The 27822-nt window shown below is 33.5% G+C and overlaps 1 protein-coding gene across 1 annotated transcript; it reads left to right on the plus strand.

The window, feature by feature from the left end:
• Positions 1-27773, plus strand: LOC144437334 (adenylate cyclase type 2-like). Its single transcript, XM_078126258.1, has 24 exons — positions 1-273; positions 4925-5275; positions 6580-6729; positions 6880-7046; positions 7461-7572; positions 8429-8556; positions 9557-9715; positions 10196-10331; positions 10642-10806; positions 11539-11597; positions 12582-12599; positions 13956-14036; positions 14590-14659; positions 15020-15202; positions 16169-16303; positions 17133-17249; positions 17793-17968; positions 19484-19568; positions 20448-20606; positions 21650-21796; positions 22254-22424; positions 22724-22847; positions 23775-23899; positions 24558-27773. Exons 1-24 carry the CDS (start codon positions 1-3, stop codon positions 24702-24704), a joined length of 3438 nt encoding a protein of 1145 aa, XP_077982384.1. The 3' UTR covers positions 24705-27773.
• Positions 27774-27822: the final 49 nt, after the last annotated feature.

A 27822-nucleotide genomic window follows, 5' to 3' on the forward strand; every position in this document is an offset into this window, starting at 1 on the left:
ATGAGTTCTGTATTTGGATATGATTCATCCCAGAACAATGACATTACATTGGATTCTGTGGAAATTGAAGAAATATTTAAAGACCAGGATGGCCCAACCAGCAAGTCTAAGTGGTCACTTCAAGAACTTAAAGAGAAGTTTCATAAAATGGAGATGGAAGATTTATACAGGAAGTACCGTGTTCAGCAAAGGCACTCCTTACTTATAACTTTGATTTTAATTGGAATTGGTGCTGGCCTCAGTATGATTGCATTGATATTAGTACATCACAAGGTAACATATATCAAGTTTAGGTTTTCTCCATTTTATCAGGTAATTATAAAACAGATGTACTCTATATTGCTGTTTATAAAAGTTACCCATGCAGCCAAGGATACTGTTCATGCCCCAATTCATAATTTTTTAGTATTTACGATGCGTTTCACTTTCTTATGTTTTTCTTTTCATCCTACAAAAATTGTTTATGTTATTCTTAATAATTCAACAGCTCATTAGGTCATTATCTTACATTTTACTGAGTATAATTTCTATATATTTAATATATATTTAGTGATATTAAAGGTATCAGGGTCATAGATATGAAACACAAACTGTATTATGATTTATTATGATGTTTGTTTTCAAAGTTTGTATAATACTAGTAATAGTACTAAATATAATGCTGTGACTTCCACACAAGAAAAAGGAATAAAACCTAGTGCCATTTTAAAGAGTAAATTTGCTATATTTTTATTTCAACAATGCTATTTGAGATGATCTATTATTAAATACTCATTATTAGTACTAACTTATAAAAGACTTAGTTTCTATGGGTACAACTGACAGTTGATAAATTATTGTATATTGAATTCAAAATTAATTTATGTACTTTGAATAGGATGTGTTAGACAGATTGGTCAGTGTCGTCTTTGAAATGATACATTTGATATGCATATATTAATATTATACTAGTATGTCATGTTGAACTTTGGAGAATTATTAATATAAGTAACACTCATTCAGATCATTAAGTGTGAATATGTATTAGCTGTCTCTGTCTTCGTTGTTAAAGTGGCCATGATGGATGAAGATTGGGTATTTATTTTGGATTTTATACTTATAAAACAAGTTTATCATGGCTTCTTATTTGAAAAATCAATGTGAAACAACATATGCCAAGTTCTTGTTTGTAACTCAGTAAATAAAAAAAGATTAAATGTAAAAAGGTTGTTAAACATGTATGTATAATAACACACATTTTGCATAGTTTATCTTTTTCAGTTTATTGAGTTACAAACACAGACTTGGTCAATGTTGTTTCACATTGATTTTTAGCACAACTGAACTGATAAGATTCAGGAGTGCTATAGGCAAAGTGTCTGTCTGTCTGCCTGTCTGTCTGTCTGTCTGGATGTCTGGATGTGTGTGTGTAAACAACTTAAAGTAAAAAAACACTGGACCGATTACCATGATATTTGGTGGGTGTATTACCTTGGGTGTCTAGTTAGGAAATTGTTCAAAACAAAATGGTCTTACCATCGATGTGGGATTTGGGTAAAAAAATGTGATTTTTGGTCAAAAAACTTAAACTCCAAAACTGCTCGGCAGATCAATCTGAAATTTGGTCAGAATGTTCTTAGAGGCGTTTAGATTAAGAATTGTTCATGACGTGATGACCCCATCAGTAATATGCAAATTAGGTATATAAATGTGTCTTTTTGGTCAAAAATCTTCAATTCCAAAACTACTGAGAAGTTTAGGCTGTAATATGGTTGGAATGTTCTTCAGGGTGTTTATAATATGAAATGTTCATGACATGATGATCCCGTCCAGTGATATGCAAATTAGGAAAAATGTGTCTTTTTGATCAAAAAATCTATAATTCCAAAATTATTTAGCAGATTAGGCAAATATGATGAGAACATTCTTAGTGGAGTTTAGATTAAGAAGTGTTCATGACATAATGATCCCATGAATGATATGCAAATTAGGTCTAAAAATGTGTCTTTTTTGCCAAAAATATATATTTTCAAAACTACTTAGCAGATTGGGCTGGAATTTAATGGGGATGCATCTGGCAATGTGTAGATGAAGCTCTATTCATGATCCCATCAGCAATATGTACATTAGGTGTAAAATTCTCAATTTTGTTCATAAACTTATATCTTGAAACTGCATGGTGAATGGGTTGAAACTTGGTGGTGATGTTTCTGGAGGTATTATTCTGCTGTTATTGTTGAAAACATTTCAACACAATTGGCCCTAGCAGCCATGACCACACTCTTAGCAACAGTGAAATGACAATGCATATTACAAAGATAACAACAGGGATGGGTAGGTAAGTGACTTAAGATTCAAGAAATGTATGCAAATATGCCTAGCAACAGGACCATGCCTATAGCAACAGCTAAATTGTAGTTTATATTGCCAAGATGAAAAGTTGGAAAGGTATTTATAAGTTAATACAGATTCCAAAAATGTATGCAAATATTCCTAGCAACAAGATCATGTCCATAGCAACAGCCAAATGCAGTTGTGCTACAATACTATTGGTGCTATTTTTCAAGTAGGTAGCCATGATAAAATTGTTTTATAAATTAATTATTACCCAATCCTCATCCATATGGTAGATGTTGATTTCTGTCAGGGTTCATGGCCATTGTTTGCCATATCCATCAGGTGTGATTTCTGTCAGGGTTCATGGCCATTGTTTGCCATATCCATCAGGTGTGATTTCTGTCAGGGTTCATGGCCATTGTTTGCCATATCCATCAGGTGTGATTTCTGTCAGGGTTCATGGCCATTGTTTGCCATATCCATCAGGTGTGATTTCTGTCAGGGTTCATGGCCATTGTTTGCCATATCCATCAGGTGTGATTTCTGTCAGGGTTCATGGCCATTGTTTGCCATATCCATCAGGTGTGATTTCTGTCAGGGTTCATGGCCATTGTTTGCCATATCCATCAGGTGTGTTTTCTATCAGGGTTCATGGCCATTGTTTGCCATATCCATCAGGTGTGATTTCTGTCAGGGTTCATGGCCATTGTCTGCCATATCCATCAGGTGTGATTTCTGTCAGGGTTCATGGCCATTGTTTGCCATATCCATCAGGTGTGATTTCTATCAGGGTTCATGGCCATTGTCTGCCATATCCATCAGGTGTGATTTCTGTCAGGGTTCATGGCCATTGTTTGCCATATCCATCAGGTGTGATTTCTGTCAGGGTTCATGGCCATTGTTTGCCATATCCATCAGGTGTGATTTCTATCAGGGTTCATGGCCATTGTCTGCCATAGCCATCAGGTGTGATTTCTGTCAGGGTTCATGGCCATTGTTTGCCATATCCATCAGGTGTGATTTCTGTCAGGGTTCATGGCCATTGTTTGCCATATCCATCTTCAGACTCCAAACCATTAGTAGCAACATCCATTATACGTTACTTTGATGTCATTTTCAACAATATCTTTATAAGTTTTAGAGCCATTACTGTCAAATTAATGATCCCTAAGTGTAAAAGGCTTCCTCTCTAATGTTCTATATCTCTTTAATTTCTATTTAAATACTAATTTCAGAATTTGTGATAGCATTTAAAGACCGGCTGTAATTCCAGAATTTGTGGTAGCATTTAAAGACAGTAGAATTAAAGACCAGTCTAATACTAGGCATCATGATATGATATTAATGGCTTTCAACATTTGTGGTGAACATGACACTTACTTAAATGGTGCTTTAACGGGAGTATAATGTTTTTATAACTGATTCTACTAGCTTTTATGAACATTTTGCATGTACTTTTAGTGTCAACGCTGACAGTTTAACATGTGTCAATTCAATACTCACTGACTCATATTTATAGATAATATTAATACAGTCATTTGTGAACTGTGAAGAAGTCTAATGTCAATTATTAATTATTATTGATATTAAACTAATAATTATAGAAAAGAAAACACGACCATCAAATCAAATAGAAGACTAATAATAGAAATATTGATATTAATAATTATTATTGATATTAAACTAATAATTATAGAAAAGAAAACACGACCATCAAATCAAATAGAAGACTAATAATAGAAATATTGATATTAATAATTATTATTGATATTAAACTAATAATTATAGAAAAGAAAACACGACCATCAAATCAAATAGAAGACTAATAATAGAAATATTGATATTAATTAAACTGATATAAATTAAGGTAGCATGATAAGATCTATGAAAATGAAAACTAATTTTGCTTCAGACTCAACCCCACCTTTGAACTAGTTGAGAATTAACTATGTGGTTCCTTCCAGAACACAGTTAAACCAAACAAAATAAAAAAATTGTGTAAAGTGGACCCCGTTTTAGACTCCTTATCTCTAAAAAATACAGTACCCATTTTAGACCAAAGGGTATGAACAAACCAAGCGACACATAACGTATACCCCGTATAAAGCGAGATTACACCCCCCCCCCCCCCGGGCCCCATCCCTTTTCAAACTAAAACTGGCTAACCTTTGTATTCATTCTTCTTATCTTTTCCTTGAATTTTGCCTCAGATCCAACCTCACCCCTTTACAAACTAAATTGACTAAAATTCAACATTATGTTGTATTACCTATGAGAAAGAAATAAGACTGGCGTGTAAAGAAGAAAGTATGTATACATTCATAAAGGTATTACCTTTTATACTTTATAAAAAATGTGAAGGTCAAAATCAGTGATTACTAAGTTTTCCCATCTTTCAAGTTTATTGTTCTTATATGAAGGGATTAGGGCCAAAATGGCTTAACTCCAGTTTTTGTATTTTTCAATTTTAGCAATTATTATTTTGTTGAAGTGTAATTTCTTATCTCAGAAAAGGTCAACCTTTTCGTAACGATTTTTCTTCATTGTCACTTTTCAGACTTGTAGTAATTTATTTTTTATTATTTGTTTCTTTCTGATTATATTTCAGAGTTTCTTTCAAGACTTGCCATCGATACTGACTATCATAGTATCAACTGTTGTGTTTGTTTGTTTGTTGATACTCCTCTATTTTGATTACATGATCAAGAACCTGATGAAACCCATTTCTATCATTGTATGGATGGTGTTAGTAGCAACGGTATATCTATTAATTGCCTTCAGGACAGTTCATCTGCCATCAGAGTACCTTGGATTTATTATTTTTATGATATTAGTCACCTATACATTACTGCCACTTTCTGTTAGAGATGCCTGCATTGTTGCCACGGTAACCTGCGTACCTCATATAGTCATCACATGTGTACTGTCAATTGGAACAGTAGAGGAGAAGATCTTACAAGTAAGTTAATTATTATTAAACTATCATTAGCATCAATCAAATAAAAATGTTCATAAAATAATCTGGGAAATGAAAGTATTGTTAATAAAGCATGCATATAGCTCTTCCGTTACCATGGTAATGATGTTTCCTTCAAGCCAGGGGTCAGTAATTTTGACATTTTAAATTGTAGAGGCAATTGAATGGGATAAAAGATGTTTGATTTAATTTGTAGTTGAGTGTATAATCAGTTTCCATTCTCATTGGCAGAAAAGGAAAGCAAACTATATTTTGTTGATATAAATGAAGTCAGTCTTGTATTAAAAGTGCTGCAATCAGCTTCCCATTCTACTGTGTTCCACTGACAACTGTGTGCGGTTCAGCTATACACATAGTTCTAAACTGAGATACTTCACAAAGTAAAGAAATACAAATGTATCAAGAAAGGGGTCTTCCAATTGTCTCCACTTCATGAATATTTAATATTGTGTGTTTGCGTGACTACTAGTTGTGTAATACATAAAAGAGCTAAAAGTATTAACAATCTTTATATTATTAATATCATATTATATATGTAAGAGATACATGTCCCAGTCATATTCCCTTGGTATTTTATTGCCTGTGGTTAAAAGTGTTCCTTCTTAGTCTCTATATCTGCTGTCATCATTCAGACCTGAGTGAAAATCACTAACAGTTGATTCACAAATCTGTCAGCCAAATTGGTGCTGATTGTAACAGTAATTGCAAGCTACTGGGATGTAATCAACTTGCCACTGTGATCAGGTACTTGAATAGTTCTCAGATCTGATGACTTGACAAAGGTGTACAAATGAGTTTATCTTTGTACACATTGACTAGAGTAACTGGATTATGATCTGTCCAGCTGTTATAAGATTGTTTCCCCAGGATGTTTTTAGCAATGTCTGTGGGTGTGTATTTTTACATGTGTATCTGTGTGGTTTGTCTGTCTGTCTGTATCTCTCTTCCTTTTTCTCTCACTATCTCTCATCTCTCTCTCTCTTTCTCTCTCTCTCACTCATTATCTAAAACTTCTGGCTTTCAAAATCTGAAAGTCATCACGCACCACAGTGACTATGTTTTATTTGATTTTGATCAAATTTACTGCATATTAATAAGTATACTTTGAATAGATATAATGTCTGTTTTCTTTGTATCTAGCAAACAATTTCATTAAAACTAGCCAATTAAAATTTAGTAATTTTTAAAAAAAAAATTAAAATACCATGTTTGTATGCATACATCTGCCTAGGTGTTGTCATAAATAAATTGTATCTGAATAATTTGATTTCCTTGTCTTGTTACAGATTGCAGCTAATGTGGTAGTTTTTGTATGTGTACATCTAGCTGGATTTTATCATAAATACATGACAGAGATTGCACATAGGAAAACATTCCTAGATACCAGGTCGTGCATTGAATCAAGAATCAAACTTGATCATCAACAAATACAACAGGTAAAAATTTCCCTTTATTTTGACATTTCTTTGTATAAAAAAATGTTCTGTAATACCCTCATGTACTTTTTTTTGACAATTCATTGTATAAAGAATTTCTCTCTGTAATGTTCTCATATGAACTGTATTTTCTGTATTCTTCTTTATCAGGAGAAGTTACTTTTATCAGTATTGCCAGCCCACGTTGCCGTGGAGATGAGAAATGAAATGATTCAAAGGATACGAGATGATCCTCACCGTTACCATGGGTTACATCGGAATAGTGGAAGTACAACTCACTTTCACAACCTCTATGTTAAGAGACACATGAATGTTAGGTAAGCTGTTAATCAAGCCTACAGGTCCAGGGTCATCAAATAAAAACAAGAGAATTCTTGTTACTGCCCAGAGAGGGATGTTTTGTAAATCATTCACACCACAAATATAAGATTGTTTGGCTCTATTTTTAATAATTCATTTGGCCTTTTATGTACTCAGTAATGAGATACAGTAAAATATTATTTAGTGTCACTGACATTATGAATTAAAAGTTAGTACATATATAAATTTTTTGAGTTATAAAATATTCAACATGTGTACAATGATTCTATAAACACAATTGACTTGTCTCTTTATATACTATCAGAGTATGACAGACTTGTGCTTGTTTCTAGATATCTAAGTTTGGTGGACGTATAAAGACATGATTTTATAAAGTTTAAACATACTCAGATTATGTATATTTCTCATAGTATTTTATATGCAGATATTGTTGGTTTTACTGCACTAGCTAGTGAATGTTCTGCACCAGAGCTTGTCAAGACATTAAATGAATTATTTGGACGATTTGATAAACTTGCAGAGGTAAGAATTAAAGACCTTTCAACTTGCTGTTCACAAAGATGAGGTAGAATGCACCTTGGGGACAATTAAATTTCCCTGAAACTCAAAGTTCTTCAAATCTCACCAAACTTTGCCAAATGAAAGCTTGTTACTGGTCCTTTTAAAATAATATAAACATACATTTGAGGTTCACAGCCTTGGTTTCAAGGAAATCATCAATATGTTATTTTTATAGAATTTAATTCGACAGCCATAATGGACTCTAAAATGACTAAATTTTGATAGAATTTGACCTCTATTTTAAAAAGTTATATGGTGACCCCAGAATGTTGTTATTGATTTTAGCTGAGAACAGATTGGAGTTTGCTTGAACAAAGTAACAGTAAAAGTTAAGAGTTTATTTTCAAGATGCAGTCTACCTTAAATAGTGATAAATTGACTCATTTTTGTTACTTTGTGACTTTTCTGCCAATCTATATTGTTTTAAGGTGTGTTGTATGTTTTTGTCTACAGTAGACATGTGTTGGTTTTTGTACAGTTATCTATGATGTGTGTTTTTGTCTACAGTAGATATGTGTTGGTTTTTGTACAGTTATCTATGATGTGTGTTTTTGTCTACAGTAGATATGTGTTGGTTTTTGTACAGTTATCTATGATGTGTGTTTTTGTCTACAGTAGATATGTGTTGGTTTTTGTATAGTTATCTATGTTATGTGTTTTTGTCTACAGTAGATATGTGTTGGTTTTTGTACAATCATCTGTCGGTAGTATTGGGTTTATTAGAACATTGCTGGACACTGAAATTTTACTGTATGAAAAGACTAAAGTGAAATCAAAAGAAATATAAACATGTTTATCTGAATTCTTGTCTGTACAGGAAAACAACTGTATGAGAATCAAGATTCTTGGAGACTGTTACTACTGTGTATCAGGTCTACCAATATCCAGACCTACCCATGCTGTCAACTGTATTGAAATGGGTCTAGCTATGTGTGATGCCATCAGGTTAGTGTACTGGGTCTGTCTATGTGTGATGCCATCAGGTTAGTGTACTGGGTCTAGCTATGTGTGATGCCATCAGGTTAGTGTACTGGGTCTAGCTATGTGTGATGCCATCAGGTTAGTGTACTGGGTCTATAGCTATATGTGATGCCATCAGGTTAGTGTACTGGGTCTAGCTATGTGTGATGCCATCAGGTTAGTGTACTGGGTCTAGCTATGTGTGATGCCATCAGGTTAGTGTACTGGGTCTAGCTATATGTGATGCCATCAGGTTAGTGTACTGGGTCTAGCTATGTGTGATACCATCAGGTTAGTGTACTGGGTCTAGCTATGTGTGATACCATCAGGTTAGTGTACTGGGTCTAGCTATGTGTGATGCCATCAGGTTTATATTAAGTAGTACATAGTAGACTAAAAGATCCATCATTGTTTCTGTTCAACTAATCATTCATAAGCTTGAAACATGGGATGTTGCTACAGTAATTCTGCTCATTACGGGAGGAATCACACATTCAGACACTTGGTCTAGGTGTGTGACTGATACTAGTGATAGGTGCATGTAGTGAGTGGTTACATAAAGTGGAAACAGTGACAACTCTTTCAGTGTAGTGTGAAAAGAAGCTCTAAGTATTATTGCGTGAAATGTCGGAATCTTTTGTAAATGTTGTCTTATTGTTATATAACAATACTGCTTGAAATATTTTATGTACTTAGTGTCCAAAATAAAACTTCAAAAAAATCCTATTGACAAAATTATGTATGAATACAAGATAACTAAAGATAGTTGTAGAAGAATTATATAATATTACAATGTATTGAGAGCTAAATTGTTAATTTTTAGAGTAGAAGTACCACATTACATGATGTCTTTGTAATACTTCTAGTAATACTTTCATATCTACACAAAATTCAGCAAAGCTATCACCAAAGACTAAAATCTCATCAATTTGTGATCTGATCTGATCATTGATTTTTTGGCATATTTTTCTTGACTACCAAACAGAACTGTAAGAGAAGCCACAGGAGTAGATGTTAACATGCGTGTAGGTATTCACACTGGTAATGTCCTGTGTGGTGTTCTAGGCCTCAGAAAATGGCAATATGATGTCTGGTCACATGATGTTACCTTAGCCAATCACATGGAACAAGGTGGTGTACCTGGGTAAGTTTACTGCCCTCTAGTGTCAATATCCATACAATACTTTTGTTTTTATTACTTTGAAACTTTTAATGATTTACCAGATGTATAAGTTTATTTGTGTATAGCTTCGTCTGTTTATAGAACTTATCATGTTATGAAGACAAAGAATAATTATGTTAAGGTTATGAAGAAGAAAAATATATAACTCCTGCGTGAAATTGCCAGAGTTTGAATAGGTAGTCCAGTTTGTCCCAGTTGTGAAAATTCTTCTAAAAATTTACTAACAGTAGTTGAATCCTCCAATAATTTTGTCGGTGTGTTTCCATGGTAATACCATATCAACATGATTTTAATCAGTACCATATTTGTAATTATTTTACTTTCCTGGTTTAGAAAGTTTATCATAAACACGCTATTATTGCCTTTGTTGAATGAATCAGTTATTTTGCTTGTATTGATCTTAACATGATAAAAATGTTTTCATATTTTGTGTCTTGACAGTCGTGTTCACATTACAGCAGCAACATTGAATGAACTAGGTGATAAATATGAAGTGGAGCCAGGTTATGGACACAAACGTGATGAATACTTAGGAGATGCCAATGTGGAAACTTTCCTTGTCATACCCCCTCAGCAGGTGAACTATAGAAATGTTATGAAAACTGTATAAGATAAAAGTTGAAAAATTGCTGATGTTTCAGGATTAAATGTGATCTTTCCAAAGCACCTTGCAATTTGGTTAAGCAACTGTAACAGAAGGGAAGGGGAGGGGGAGAGATGGGGTAGATGTAGGAGTTGAATGTTGTTGATTTCATCGTTTGATTTCTTCATGCCTTAATCCTAGTGGTATCTTTGTGACAACAGTGATGTCTTCTAGTGGTCTCTTTGTGATACTTTGTCAGTTCATCAATCACCATTGTTGGTGTTTGTTTGTTTGTTTATTGCAGTCACCAGCCAGTTCATCACCATCACCAGGTAGTGCTGCAATGTCTGGAATAAGACGTCGTAAATCAACAGCCAGGAAAGTAGCCAGATACCTGGAGACTTGGGGAGCAGATAAACCATTTGCTAATCTTTCTGATGTAGGCATGTCTGGTAAAGGAGTAGGCTCTGTAAGTATATCAAACAATTGTTACTCCTTTCCTTAGACTGTAATACACTGTGTCACTTCACCTTCAACAACCTTGCTCTTACTGAAAGAGGTTTGCTGATACATTCCCAACATGGCACTTCTTACAGACTAAGGCCTAATAAAAAAATTGTGTTGCTCTGATTACTCTCAATTTGAGAATAGGTGGGGTAGGTAGATTTTTTATTTATTTTATTATATATTTTTTTCAGGTGCAAGTGTCTAGTTCAGGTTTTCCATTGTTTTCCAAATGGTCTCTGTGTTGTTTATTTCTTCCTAGCAGATGTAAAGCCATTACGGATTTGAAGAACAGTTTTATATTGTCTTTTTAAGTTGATGTCACTTTCCACATTCACTATTTCTCGTGAGACTTCCCAATTTTTGCGATTTTATTACTTTTTTCTTGAAAAAGTAAAAAAGAAAAAATTTAGGGTCGGCAGTGAAAAACAAGGTTGGGGGTCGGGTAACCGGAACCAAATGATTATTTTTTTAAGCCTAATCATTCAATATATATAATGTGAGAAATATAGAAATATATGTTTAATTCAACCAGAGCTAAACTATATCATCAAAACTCTGAAGAACACAACAAATTGTTCATATTTCTGTATTTTAGACAATCTTCCTTGTTGCTTGCATATCCAAAATTTCTTTATGTTTTTATTTTATTACAAAAAAACGGCGGGGAATAAATAAATTCTTTTTCTTTCTGTAGGGATTATATGTTATGCAAGTCAATATGCTGGCTATGACAAATGTAGACCATCAAACAAAGTAAGTCTTATTACAATACAGATCATTTAAAGAGATATTACTTACACATTTCATGATTTACTATGATCACCATGGCAAGACAGGGAAGGAAGCCTCAAAGGCTTAGATACTTACATAGACTGTCGACAGTCGCTTGCGCCTTTTCACCCTACGTTTTATTTAAACTTAAGTCGTTGCCGCACTCCGATCCGGTGCAATACGACTATAATCGCATACTGATATCGAGGGCCAAAGGCTCGGGGCTTGCGGCCCTCGATATCAGTATGCGATTATAGTAGTGTTGCGCCGGATAGGAGTTTAGATAAGACGTAGCAAAAAAAGGCGCAAGCGACTGTCGACAGTCTAATACTTACACTGTTCATGACTTACTATGAAGGGTCCATGGCAAGACAGGGAAGGAAGCCTCAAAAACTTAGATAATATAAACCTAGATATTTTCACCACCAGAAAGTTTTGTGATTTTACAGTCTTCATCTATTTCTTAAAAACTAATTTGTCCTAATTATTGGAATTGTACATTGTTTTCATGTACAAGAAGACATTCTAGTTACTTATTTTCGCATGTTTGTTTTCCAGCAAAATAAATAAAAATAAGTCTTTAGTGAAAATGTGCAGGTTTTACAGTAATCCTTATGACAGACATCAGATAATATTCAACTCAAGTTCTTGATAAAGTTCATCATAGAATCAGGATATATGATATGATAATTCAAAATGTGTTTTCCAGTGGTTTTTTTCTCACTAAATTGTACCAAATCAATGTTTGTGATATCATTATGGAATGAGAGACTAAACTTCAAAATATTGAATGTAGGGAAAAATAACATCAAATCTTTTAGTATTTATGTATAACTATATTTTTGGATGTACCCGTATACTGTATTAATTTTGTTTTTGGATTTTATTTTTGTCTTTTGTTTGATTTCTTTCACCTTATTATTTATTATTTTGTGTACACACTATATTTTACTTTTCACTGAACAGTGCCCTCACTGAAATTCCGTAAGTATACAGTGTCGTCTACATACATAACGAACACTAATTATCATAATATTATTATTTACATTAATTTTTTTTCATTAAATAGCCTAAGGTGCATTATCGCCCTCACACGAGCAAGGGCCCAGTGCTTTTGTTTTTATCAAGCTTTTGGAAATATTACCCATTACAGAACAATATCAATCAATATGGTGTTTGTCACAATTTATTCATTTTCCATTATCACAAAATATTTGTTGAATATTTCTTCTTCTTATTGCCTTCTTTCTTAAAGTCAATAACAACATCAAATTATGTCTCTCTGTCTCTCTGTCTGTCTGTCTGTCTGTCTGTCTGTCTGTCTGTCTGTCAACAACATTACATTATTCTGCCATACATTCTATCTTCTTTTTTTCACTTTTTACCAATAACCACTTCTATTCACCCAAATAAACTACATGGAATATGGGTATAAAATAAATATGAATTATACTATATTTCTAGTTTTGTAGTAAAAACCTTGTAAGGTGAGAGGGTAACAAGGTATAAAATGTAAATGTCATATTACTTCCATGTCAGTGACACGATGTGATCAATACTAAAGTAATAACCTATTGATGTGAGAAACTAGTAGGTGATCTTGATTTGAAAAAATATAGATTGTAAGATACATGTAATCATTGGTTTGCTGCATTAGTCTATCAGCAGTCTATCGGGCTGGCAGCTATGACTGTATTTGACAATCTAGTAAAAACCACATACTTGGCATTTGAGACAATAACTATGGATCAGAGCCTGGCACACTGAACTATATTTGATAATCTATTAAAAAAACATATACTTGGCATTTAAGACAACAACACTGCTTGAATAGATGAACAATTGCCTAGTATCCAATGTCTGTGAATCCATATTTCCTCAATTATTATTATTATTATATACAACAAATCGTTTCACATCAAATTGTCAGTTAAACTACTAAGTATGTGTTCTATCAATTGTCATTGCCACATAATGATGATATTATCGACTTATGCACACAAACTTGCAGTATATTGTATTATCACATCTTATCATTATAACATTGACATAGAAGTATGATACACTATCAATTATTAAAATTATCGTTCAACATAATGATGTAATAATTATAAAACATGATGGAAGAACAGACTTAATTCACTATCTTTTACATGCCATTGTCTCATATCCGTGTATTCATATCTGAGGTAGTTGTTTTCTAAGTCCAGTTCTCCATCATATTTTACATTTATATTCATTTCACAGTCTAAGCAGCCACATCACTAGTCATGCTAACAAAGTGTTGCCTAGTGACCGTCTCTCAGCTATCCTCAATGTTATTTCTTGGTTATCTTACAGAGTAGCCTACAGAAATCAAGTCATGGAACGTAAAGTCAGTGAGAGACTACTTCAAGCAATTGAAGGCAAGGCTGCTGAGAAGTAAGTCAATTAAGGAAATATTCCTACAGTCTGACTACTGAACCAGAGTAGATCAAATAATCTGACTGTATTTATAGTCCCTCAAAGGGGGAACTATTAGAATGAGCTCTGTCTGTGTGTCTGTCGACGCCCATCCGTAATGTATCATTTCTGTGACATGCGATATCCAATTTCAATTAAGCCTGGCACAAAGGTGACATATCATGTGGGACATATGTGCATGTCACTTTGTTTCACAAAAAATGCAAATTTGACCGAATGGGGCCATATTTGTAATTAAAATCAGTATAACTCAAAAACTGTAATATGTACAGATTCAATTCAAGTGTCTACTCCCTAAAATCATGTGCAAGCTTTCTTTTGAAATATTGACCTTTGATCTTGACCTTAAGGGCCAATTATCAGACATTTTCATTATCAATTCATACAATTTGAATTGCAATAATGATGAAGAAGTAATGTGAACATTGAATGTCAAGAAATAAGCTGAAAATTATTATGAAGAGGGCGCTTTATTGTTTAATTTTGATAATCATTTTTGTAATTTTTGTAGGCAATGGTTGAAATCTGAAGATATCATGAGAGGAACACTAATATTTCTTGACAAAGCTAGAGAGAAACAGGTAAAGACACATTACAGTTATGATTGTCTATCTAATGTTCTAATGTTTCATGATCGATATCTGAGTCTCAATTTTAATGAAACAATTGAGCAGATCACATTGAAAATTCAGTACTTTTATGTTGAACCGTTTGTATGACAAAGTTTGGAAATGACATATTGACTTTATATGTGGCTGACCTTTACTTGATTTTAATAAATATATTCTTAAATTTATTTTCATTTACATCATTAGATAGTTTGTCCTTGTGTTTTTATGTAGATATCATCTACAGTTTGATGAAATGAAATGTAGAAAGATTATAAGTTGTATAAAATATGACAGAGAGACTAAATATTCACCTGTTGTTTTGTTTTTCAGTATTGTAAATTGAAGGATACATTTTTCAAGTCCTACCTAGGCTGTGCATTTATGGTGTATTTATGTATTGTAGCCGTCCAACTGATAACATTACCTAAGACAATGATGGTTGTTGTGTCCTGTATTGTGTCATGCTTCTTACTTCTATCAATATTATTCATGGTTATGGCTAATCACATATTTGTAAGTATTACAGTAGCTTATAATCACTTAATATGTATTAACAGGGGGTCGGTATATAAAGGACATTCCCCCATTTGTAGGTAATCTATGCAAATGTAAGAAATTCAAACTGCTATCACATAGGTCTTGTTTTCATCGTATTTTTATTTCCCCATGAAACATGTGATTTCTTGTTTTTGTACAAACTGGTTTTGAATGTGTAAAGATTGCAAATTTATATTTAAAAAACTCTGATGTTATTTGTGTTGTTGGTGTTATACAGCATAAAAACTATGAAAACAGAACCTAAACCTAAAGTCAGCCATTTTGTGCCCTAGGTGACTCTGTGGCTGCTTTTAAGTCAAATTTGCCATAACTGGTGACATATCTTTGTTGCAACTCATTTTGTATTAAGCTGGAGTAGAAAAAGATAAAAAATAGTGTCTCAATGCCCAATGATTGGAAATAGTGAATGGTTCCTTAAAAGTTTTGATTGGGCTATCAGAATTGTATTATACTATATTACAATAATAAAGGTGACTTTCCAAGACCAAAACTTACAATATGTGAATTTAGATTTCATATCTTTTCCCTATGTGCAGGTAAAGATGACATCACTTTATATAATGTTGATTTATAAACATTTTACAAGTGGTATAGACTAGACAACTATTTCAAACAAATTAGAACTTATGAAAACAAAACAGTGGACTTTTTCTCTGATTATAAAGACTGTTACACAACTTAATCCTTTTATAGCCTGACATGTACAAAGTGACATCAAATTACCCCCTAGCAACCGTGTCATCATTAAAATATCAATACTTTATACAATTGTTACCTAACTGATTTTATCCTTTTATAGGCTATGACATGTACAAAATGACATAAAGCCATCTGCAACCTTGTCATAATCTTAAAATATTAATAATTTATACAATCATTACCTAACTGATTTTATCTTCTTTTTTTAAAAATTACTTTTAGTGTTACTGTGATCAAAAACCAACTGGTAAATGGCTGACAGATTCAATAAATACAGTTCTTAGAAAACGTTGGTTCCGCCGATTACTGACAAGTATTACATTATTAATAATTTATGCCATGGGAATTATCAATATTGTAAGTATAATTAGGAACCATTGTTTGAATGATTATTTTTATATATACATATTGTATATTATGTTTGGTAATTGACTTATCTCAATCGTGTTATAAGAGTGACACATACACATGAAGCTTAATGACTTGTCATCTGTTGATTTGAAAATATTTTAACTTTGTGTTCAATAATTTCATTCCATACTGGAGGTATCTGATACTTTTATTGAAATGTAGGTTGATAAAATTCACTTTGTCGATTCTGATTTGATATCAGAAAACATTAATCCTGAAATACATGTTATGAATTGAAATATATCATTGGTCAAAGAATTGCTGTTATGTGTTCAGTGTTTGTGATCATTTTCATTTTATTAGATTTATGTTTCATGGATATGATAATAATTTGTTATATTATGATATCTATAAAATAATCATTTATTGCTCATGCTGTAGGCCACTGGCCTTAGAGTAATACATTACTGGGAAAATAAACACATCAGAGAACTTGAAAAGAAATAAGAACACACCAATAATATAAATGTACACTGTATATGGTATTGGTAATTAAAAAAATATAATGTGATATTTCCAACTGTTTAAGTGACTCTAGTGGTATTAATGAGTTTTCACACTACAGCTGCTGTATAGTGACAATTCCCCGCACGCCATCCTGTCCACACCATGCCTATAAAAACTTCCATCTGATTCAAATCCTGTAAAGCAAGAATATTAGCCCTGCAGGGCATTCATACCCAAAGAAATCACATATAGCCAGAAGGTTCCCATAGAGGAATTGTTTCTGTATATATAAATTTATAATTATGTATACTAATTATTCTTAATGTAGCTTAACTGTGATGTGACTGTTTTACCAACCACATTGCCTAAAACATCAACTACTACCAATGATACATCTGATTCAGATTACATATCTCCATACAAGTTCACTTGCCAGTTTCCTCCGGTAAGTTACGTTTTTCTCATGTTGTGTTTTTACGGTACTCTTACTGTTTGGAGTTGAGATGGTAAACAATCAGTCAGTTCATGAATTACCGAATAATCAAGTAAGAAGCTAAACAATCATTGAGTTAATTAGTGAGTTAATAAAAAAGGTATCGAAGAGTTAGTGAGTTAACAAACAAGGTATCAAAGAGTTTCTATATAATCCATGAATTATAGTGAGTTATTAAAGAATCAGTCAGTCAGTCAGTGAGTTATTAGGTTAGCTACTGTGATGATTTTAGGAACTACGTTATTGTTAACCCAATGATACGTATACCAGTACTGAGTTATTAGTAGCCTTATCACTGGCGTATTGATATATTGGAAGTTACATGTGCTTTTTCCGAACTATGGCGGACTGTAATAAAGTTGAAGTGTTTAGTTCTAAGACGAAACCTCTCCGTGTTTTGAGTAAAACGTGTGCTTTGGTATGAAAGTATCACACTACTAATAAACTAGTCAATAATATTGTTGATGTCTTACCATGTGTTGTGTTATTTCACAGTATTTTATAGTCACCTGTCTACTGGCATTGACATCAACTATGGTATTTCTACATATTGCCTATTGGTTTAAAGCTGTGTTGATGGGTATAGCATTAGCTGTCTATTTACTAGTCTTTAACTACACCCATGCCAATCTATTGGATACATATGACAGAGCAGTGTTTCTTAGTAGTGGGTGAGTACAGGTCCAATCTAGTGGATACAAGCAGTGTTTCTTAGTAGTGGGTGAGTACAGGTCCAATCTAGTGGATACAAGCAGTGTTTCTTAGTAGTGGGTGAGTACAGGTCCAATCTAGTGGATACAAGCAGTGTTTCTTAGTAGTGGGTGAGTACAGGTCCAATCTAGTGGATACAAGCAGTGTTTCTTAGTAGTGGGTGAGTACAGGTCCAATCTAGTGGATACAAGCAGTGTTTCTTGGTAGTGGGTGAGTACAGATCCAATCTATTGGATACAAGCAGTGTTTCTTAGTAGTGGGTGAGTACAGGTCCAATCTATTGGATACAAGTAGTATTACTTAGTAGTGGGTGAGTACAGGTCCAATCTATTGGATACAAGCAGTGTTTCTTAGTAGTGGGTGAGTACAGGTCCAATCTATTGGATACAAGCAGTGTTTCTTAGTAATGGGTGAGTACAGGTCCAATCTAGTGGATACAAGCAGTGTTTCTTAGTAGTGGGTGAGTACAGGTCCAATCTATTGGATACAAGCAGTGTTACTTAGTAGTGGGTGAGTTATACAGGTCCAATCTATTGGATACAAGCAGTGTTACTTAGTAGTGGGTGAGTACAGGTCCAATCTATTGGATACAAGCAGTGTTTCTTAGTAGTGGGTGAGTACAGGTCCAATCCATTGGATACAAGCAGTGTTTCTTAGTAGTGGGTGAGTACAGGTCCAATCTATTGGATACAAGCAGTGTTACTTAGTAGTGGGTGAGTTATACAGGTCCAATCTATTGGATACAAGCAGTGTTACTTAGTAGTGGGTGAGTACAGGTCCAATCCATTGGATACAAGCAGTGTTTCTTAGTAGTGGGTGAGTACAGGTCCAATCTATTGGATACAAGTAGTGTTACTTAGTAGTGGGTGAGTACAGGTCCAATCTAGTGGATACAAGCAGTGTTTCTTAGTAGTGGGTGAGTACAGGTCCAATCTATTGGATACGTATGACAAAGCAGTGTTTCTTAGTATTAAATGTACCTGTTCTTCTGAGAGCTCCAGGTGCTCACAATAATTACCCCTGGTATGGATCAATAGCAGCACAATGGCCCTTTATACTTCAGCTCCCCAGGGAGCATACAATCCATTGCAGCCGCTATGAACTCATAGGATTAAAGCATTCACATTGCAACCTCTATCCTACCAGGTCCCCGATTATACAGCTGGGTTGACTGAGGCACAATCATGTTCAAATTATGCTCAATGACTTTAGTCATTCAGAAACAAACAACAGTGTCAAAGACCTGCTATCAACAGATTCCAAGCCACTCTAAAGATTACTAAATGTTAAACCTTTGATGAAAAAAGTACCCCAACTCAGAACATATTGTTTTCTTTCTGATAAACATAATTTGAAATCCAGTTTTATTAACATTAATTTATCAAAATTTAAAGGTTGCTAAAATTAAACACTGTGATAGTTTTTAACATTGTAGATTTTCCAATATTTCAATATATGATTCTTCCACCTATCAGGAACGATGACTTTCTACTGACAAGATGGGGAGGTATACTATATCTTGCAACATTATTTATTACACTTGTTATACTAGACAGACAGGTTAGTATTTCAATTTGTCTTTCCAAAATGGTTTTGACTTTCTGTATGCATGATTTAATTGGTGATTTGTGTCTGCATGTAAGTCGTCTTTTATTAAGTTTGATGTTTGCCTGGTGTCAAGATGAATTTCCATGTTTTATGGACAACTGACTACATCTAATCTAATCTAATCTAATCTAATCTAATCTAATCTAATCTAATCTAATCACATAGTATTTGTTGCAGTTGAAAAGGCAATGAGAATTGAATACAGAGATCTGAATGACAAATAATCATGACGGATTCTTTGCATTAGCAGTTCAAGTGCAACTTTCCTGACTTGGTGAGCCAGCAAGTCGGGTGTCATAAAAATTGTTTGCATCTCTAAAGCTATTTGCAATGTCACTGATAATGGGTCAGTAAAACTGATAACAACTGATATGACATTAGGGGCTTCGCACTTAGATATTGAGCTTAGCTTTGCCTGATGTGTTATGTAATAGTGCTTTATCACATTTGTAAATATTGCCAACAAACATTATTCAGTGATAAGAAAGATAAGAAACCCCACTTCCTTAGCTAATGGCTTGATTCTGTAATGAAATCTGAAAATGTACACAAATAGTATGGAGGGCAATTGTCAATACATTTGATGTGACCCGACTTGTATCTTCATTTTTGCATTCTTGCTGTCTCTGGTCTGTTTATACTTTTTCCCATTTTGTTGTAGGTTGTTTGGGTTTTTTTTGTTTACTTTTATTTTGTTTTGTTTCTACGTCTGGCAAACAATGAGATTCTTGTATATGAATAATAACATGTCTTGAGGAATGCATTTTTGATGCTTGAAATATATTTGTACTAATATCATCCACCATTGTAAGATTTTGTGATATTTTACAGATGGAATATACTGCAAGATTGGACTTTTTATGGCAGTCTAAATTTGGTGTTGAAAAAGAAGAAGTGGAAACAATGGAATCATTGAACAAAGTTCTCCTAGAAAATGTCTTACCCAAACATGTTGCAGAGCACTTCTTGAAAAGTGGTATGAAATCTGATGTAAGTATATTGATATTTTCTCAGAATAAGGTTTAAAAGCTGCAATATATATTCATGTATTGGTAAATCCATACTACACCCGTAAACTTTGAGTGTACAGATCCATGATTCAAACCCAGGTTCTTGTATTAATGCTGTCATGTCAGTCAGGGTAAAATAGGATTATTCTGTCGTTCTGGACAAACCTTTTCCATAGCTTTGCCGAACAACTTTTTTTTCTCACCCAAGTTTTAATTATAATGAAACACTAGGGTTTTAAAATCTCATTATCAAAAACAGTTCTTGGTAAGTGTTCTACAGTAATAGATTCATGACAGATGAATTTGTTGCAATGACTCCACACAAGTCAATATAAAGATTTGGTTTCATTGTTGATTCTTTAGGAACTGTACCATCAAAGATACAGTTTGATAGCTGTTATGTTTGCATCTATACCATTGATTCCTTAGGAACTGTACCATCAAAGGTACAGTTTGATAGCTGTTATGTTTGCATCTATACCATTGATTCCTTAGGAACTGTACCATCAAAGGTACAGTTTGATAGCTGTTATGTTTGCATCTATACCATTGATTCCTTAGGAACTGTACCATCAAAGGTACAGTTTGATAGCTGTTATGTTTGCATCTATACCATTGATTCCTTAGGAACTGTACCATCAAAGGTACAGTTTGATAGCTGTTATGTTTGCATCTATACCATTGATTCCTTAGGAACTGTACCATCAAAGGTACAGTTTGATAGCTGTTATGTTTGCATCTATACCATTGATTCTTTAGGAACTGTACCATCAAAGGTACAGTTTGATAGCTGTTATGTTTGCATCTATACCATTGATTCTTTAGGAACTGTACCACCAAAGGTACAGTTTGATAGCTGTTATGTTTGCATCTATACCATTGATTCTTTAGGAACTGTACCATCAAAGGTACAGTTTGATAGCTGTTATGTTTGCATCTATACCATTGATTCTTTAGGAACTGTACCATCAAAGATACAGTTTGATAGCTGTTATGTTTGCATCTATACCATTGATTCTTTAGGAACTGTACCACCAAAGATACAGTTTGATAGCTGTTATGTTTGCATCTATACCAAACTATAAAGAGTTTTATACAGAAACAGATGTCAACAAGGAAGGCTTGGAATGTTTACGACTATTAAATGAAATTATAGCTGATTTTGATGAGGTTAGTGCAATTTTTTTCCATCATATTCATTTGAATGTGTATGTTTTGTATGGCCTACCTTAATCACACTTACCAAGCTAGGACATACATATATGTGTTACCATTGATGATTGCATGTATTCATAGTGTCTAACATACCAGTATGACAAACAATGTCATATTATCTGTATTGCTATCTAAATTAGGCCATGAACTATATGTACCAAGACAGTTTCTGGTACTCAAGGTGTACATTGACTATATGGCATATCTGATAAACAAAAGACATCATTGGGAATGATACACTTATGTACCAAATTGATGAAATATTATCGATGGTAGATAATATATTTGACATCTGAAATTGTCAGATGAAGGTGTTAAGTCTGTTTCGATATTGATATAAATGCATGTAAATTGAAATTACTATAGCTAACATCGTTTCAATCATTTCATTCTCTGTGTCTATTTGTATCAGCTGTTATCCAAACCTAAATATAGTTGTGTTGAAAAGATCAAAACTATTGGTAGTACCTATATGGCAGCGGCTGGTCTTCATGAACTGAAAGATCAAGGTGATGGTGATGATGATAAACCGTTACATACATTGGAAAGGATTGATGAAGAGTTGGTCGCAGATAATGATAAAGTAAGTTATTTCATAGTCGCAGTCACAGAAACCATGTTGTCAGTTACTTAATTACTTGAATGTCCAATGAGTCAAAAGTTTGTTGGATTTCCAATGGGTTTTGTACCAATGATATGATAACCATAAAATAATAAATAGTTAAATTTTAGAAACTGCTCTAAACTCATCACATTATAAACAAACTGGGTAAAACACATATAAAGAAATTTGTTATGCCAAGTTTTCTGACTGTAAGTGTTTTTAAAACTGATAAAGTCAACACAGATAATTATATTTGTTTTTTGTTTTCTTTACTCCAGGATGAAGCCCATTCCAAACAAGCCTTGTATTATGTTGGTGTTCTGACTGAGTTTGCTATGGCTATGATGACAAAACTAGAACTCATAAATAAACATTCATTTAATGATTTCAAACTGAGAATGGGTAAGAACATGTTATTTCATTTACTGCATGTAGTATTCCCCAATATTTGTCTTTCATTCAACCAGGGAAAATACAAGCGACCTAAGGAGCCTTGTCACTATGAGTCATTAGACAAGTAGTGACAAAAACCTTTGGATATGAGTATTTTCTAGCTGAATCAAGAAAAATATCGGTGAATAATATATTGATACCTCTTAAAGCATAATTTATGAAAAATTGGTTAAATAATGGCATTCTGGAATGTTTTTACTCATACTTTGAGCAAAATGGAACCAGTGACATAGATACAGGTTGTCCTGATGTAGAATGACCAGGGTATATAATCCATATTTTCTGCTCAAAGGCAATAAGTTGGCTTGTGCATGGTATTATGGATGTCTATTTATTTATAACAAAAATCAATTCCCTTGGGAATTACCAAAGGAACCAGACAAAAACAGAATAACACACAAAATGAAAATTTCTTTACAAAAAAAATGAAATTGCAAAGAACTACAACTACACTACAACTATCTAATGATAAAAATCACTAAAAATATATTATATTAAGTTGTTTTTTTTAAATTATAGTCTAGATTGGAAAATGGTGAGGTTAATGCTATCTTGGCTGGTTTTCATTATGCTTTAATAGGGGACCAAGAAAACTAATTTTCACCAATTCTGTGATTTGTATTCAAATATTATTCTAAAGGATAAGAATTTTTTTTCATTTAGTGCATCACTTTAAAGTTTGGTTTTTAATATGTGGATAATGATGATAATATGAAATGTCAGAAATAACAAACATGTACAAATACTTCATAAAATGTAACAACCTTTGAACAAATCAAAGCTTTTTTATTAAAACAGTATCTTTTGAATACAAATGAATTGTCAGTATAGTTTAATAGTAAGTTTTAATAGTATTAATTATAAATTGTATTTTAGGTATAAACCATGGTCCTGTAGTAGCCGGAGTAATTGGAGCTAGAAAACCACAGTATGATATCTGGGGAAATACAGTCAATGTAGCAAGTCGTATGGATTCCACAGGTGTCATTGGTCATATACAGGTAAATTGTATTATTCCACTTTTCAACGCATCCCCTCTACCTTTCATCTCATCCCCTCTACCTCTCATCTCGTCCCCTCTACCTTCGATCTCATCCCCTCTACCTCTCATCTTATCCCCTCTACCTTCGATCTCATCCCCGCTACCTCTCATCTCATCCCTCTACCTTCAATCTCATCCCCTCTACCTCTCATCTCATCCCTCTACCTTTCATCTCATCCCCTCTGCCTTTCATCTCATCCCCTATACCTTTCATCTCATCCCCTCTGCCTTTCATCTCATCCTGTCTGCCTTTCATCTCATCCCCTCTGCCTTTCATCTCATCCCCTCTACCTTTCATCTCATCCCCTCTACCTCTCATTTCATCCCCTCTACCTTTCATCTCATCCCCTCTACCTTTCATCTCATCCTGTCTGCCTTTCATCTAATCCCCTCTACCTTTCAAAGGAAAGTCAGAAACCTCTACTCTCTTTCATAAAGAAATGGACTCCCTTATACCATACCTAAGATAAATTGTTTCATTTTTCTGTCTTTTGTTATGAAATGTAACAAATTAGAAGGAAGGTATGTAATGCTTTAAATTTATACACCCAATAAAACTCTTAAATACAAAAAAAAATACAGTAGTTTGATTGTTTTATGTTTGATTTGTTTCCTAGGTAACAGAAGAAACCAGTAAAGTGTTAACTCAGCTTGGTTTTACCTGTCAGTCAAGAGGTTATGTGACAGTAAAGGGGAAAGGCAAATTAAAAACGTTCCTGGTGAAAAGATTAGACAAATCATTATCACAAACAGCTATACATTGACCTGGAGGTGTGGATCACTATCATTTACAGACTTTTGATGTACTGTTTTACAATCAACACATAGCCTTACATATCACATTGTAAAATAACCATTTTTATAACATCACTGGTATACATTGTTTTGTCTTTACCAGATACAGGATTTGACGTCCATGGTTGTCCTATAAAAACAACCATTTATGGTTTTGATATGACCTCCGAAGTTAGCCATGAATAACCATTCAATTTTTTACTAACTTGGGTAGTCAGAAAAACACAATCATTTACATGTACGTTCTGATTTGACCACCTAGACTAGTCAGAAAAACAACCATTCACATGTTGATTTGACCACCTAGACTAGTCAGAAAAACAACCATTCACATGTTGATTTGACCACCTAGACTAGTCAGAAAAACAACCATTCACATGTTGATTTGACCACCTAGACTAGTCAGAAGACAACCATTCACATGTTGATTTGACCACCTAGACTAGTCAGAAGACAACCATTCACATGTTGATTTGACCACCTAGACTAGTCAGAAAAACAACCATTCACATGTTGATTTGACCACCTAGACCAATAATATTACTAAAGTAAATGTGATTTACATGTAGATGTATGATTGAGGCAAATTTGAATTGAATAACAAAACATGGCACCACGTCTAGAATACTTTGTATCGATGTTCATACACTGTTTACATTATTGATGTGATATTAGTGGTAATTTTTATGTCTGCTGAGGAACATTTGTATCAACTCATAACCATGAAATTTTACCTGGGAGTGGGAGTGCATTAATGAGTTTATGAACTTCCTCAATATTCACCTGAAGTTGACCACATTGAAAAGTATGAGTGGATTGACTGTAACTATTTGATTATAATTGCTAGATAGATGTGTTGTTAAATAATAACTAATGTGGTCATAAATTAATGTTTTTACTAACAACAATAAGTAGGTAAAATGTACCCAAGGTACTCAGTTCTTGGTTCCTCACCAATATTTGAAGTATGTTTAAATTTCACCAGACTGTTACTTGGGTTTACTGACCATTGCAAAAATACCATTTTAACAGCTTGGTCAGAAAATTACAACCATTCACTTTCTGAGTTTAATTACCACCTAGCTCGGTCAGAAAATTACAACCATTCACTTTCTGAGTTTACCACCTAGCTCGGTCAGAAATTACAACCATTCACTTTCTGAGTTTACCAATTAGCTCAGTCAGAAATTACAACCATTCACTTTCTGATTTTACCACTTAGCTCGGTCAGAAAATTACAACCATTCACTTTCTGATTTTACCACCTAGGTTAGTTATAATATTACAATCATCCTTTCTGATTTTACAACCTAGGTCAGTGATAAAATTACACCCATTAACATTTACATTTGACCACCAAAATTGCAGCAGTGATACTTAGATTAGCTGTCACTTTATATCCAAAATGTAAAAGAGAGCTAGACAGTTGAAATGCAACTGGCAATAAATAACAACAAAAATACACACATTTGGATAGACAACAACTGTTTACTGACTGTGTTTCTGGAGTTAAGTTATCACCATTTCTTAATATCCTCTCCCTATTCATTTACATGTTGTCCATGCAGTGTATGCAATGTTATCACCTTCTTAATATCCTCACCCTATCCATTTACATGCTGTTCATAAACTGACTGACTCTGTCAACCTTCAATCTCACAAACAAATTTACAAATTAAATGCCCTCTATGGCTAGTTCAGAAACAAGACAACTTCATTGATGGTAAGATGGTGACACCCCAAGTGTGAAGCTGGGTAAAATGTATTGTTTATCACTGAAATCAAATAGACAGGTCATAGCATCCTTTTGACTTTATTTGTCATTTACAACCCATAACACCAAAATAAAGCATTTTCTGTATGTACCACAATCATTTATAGCATCCACAACAAGTCTAAAAGTATACTCTTTCATTTGCTAATTGACCACATTAGAAAGGCCACATGCTGGGCTTGTAAATAAACTAATTGAAACATTGTACTTTTCCACTTGATATGACTGCTATAAATGAGTGTAGCACATAGAGAAAGTGTTTTACTTCAGTGTTACTAGTTGTATAAGGTGTACGGGTACAATTATGAATTGAAAACATCAACTACATATACAAACACTTCATTTTGCTGTATCAAGGAGGAAGACAGTCACATGATATATAGCCGCAGTCACCTGATATATAGACACAGTCACCTGATATATAGATGCAGTCACCTGATATATATAGACAAAAGAGAGCATAAAGGAGAGATGTGAAATAGAGGGTTTTTTGGGGGGTTTTAAAAAAAAGGCAAAGTGAGCCGTTTCCTTGATCAGATTTTTATAGTCAGATTGAGTAACATTTGTGCCAGTCAGTTGAAAAAAAAATGAAATTTATTTATTAAAAACAAGTTCAATAATGTCTGGTTTTCACAGCAAGATAAATATTAATGGCAAACTACTTAACACAAGTACCGGTGTCAAATAAATCATAACCAACACAAAAAAAAATACTACTTAATAGCAACATTGGTTTGTTTCCCTACAATTGTGCTATGTACGTTATAAGACGTCAGTTTTATGCAGTTTTATGTACATTATGAAAGCTCATTTCACATGCTTTTAATATAGTAATATTATAACAACCTCTCTCTTTTACCATGATGAAAATATGCATACAGCAGATACATGTAACTGATGACTTTTGTAATAATTTTAGTTAAAACTACCCTAAGTGTGGTGGCTGTTATTCTACCAAGTCAATAGTCAAGTTTTTCATTTACATTTCACTATCCTATGCAACCCTTATGTATTTTGTAGTGTAGTAGAGAACTAAAACAAGATGAATTAAAGACTTCATTTCAAAATTCTGGATTCAAAAACCTGTGGATGAGAGATAACAAAATGGTGGAATTAACTGGACTATTTTACATATTGGTAGCTGTGAAGATAAAACTATATTTGAAAGAAATTTTGTATTTTGTTTAGTGTTATATATTGCAATTGAATTAATGTTACAGTAACTCACTCATCACTGTATTTATTATTATTATTGTTATTTTTATGTTGTTGTTCTTCTTGTTGTTGTTGTTGTTGTTGTTCTTGTTGTTGTT

The sequence above is a fragment of the Glandiceps talaboti genome, chromosome 7, assembly GCF_964340395.1.
Source record: "Glandiceps talaboti chromosome 7, keGlaTala1.1, whole genome shotgun sequence".
NCBI lineage: Eukaryota > Metazoa > Hemichordata > Enteropneusta > Spengelidae > Glandiceps > Glandiceps talaboti.

Coding starts and splice junctions, on each gene's coding strand:
- LOC144437334 (XM_078126258.1), top strand. CDS start 1: ATGAGTTCTGTATTTGGATATGATTCATCCCAGAACAATGACATTACA. Junction 10,332..10,641: donor TTGTCATACCCCCTCAGCAG/GTGAACTATAGA, acceptor TGTTTATTGCAG/TCACCAGCCAGTTCATCACC. Junction 23,900..24,557: donor GTGTCATTGGTCATATACAG/GTAAATTGTATT, acceptor TTTGTTTCCTAG/GTAACAGAAGAAACCAGTAA.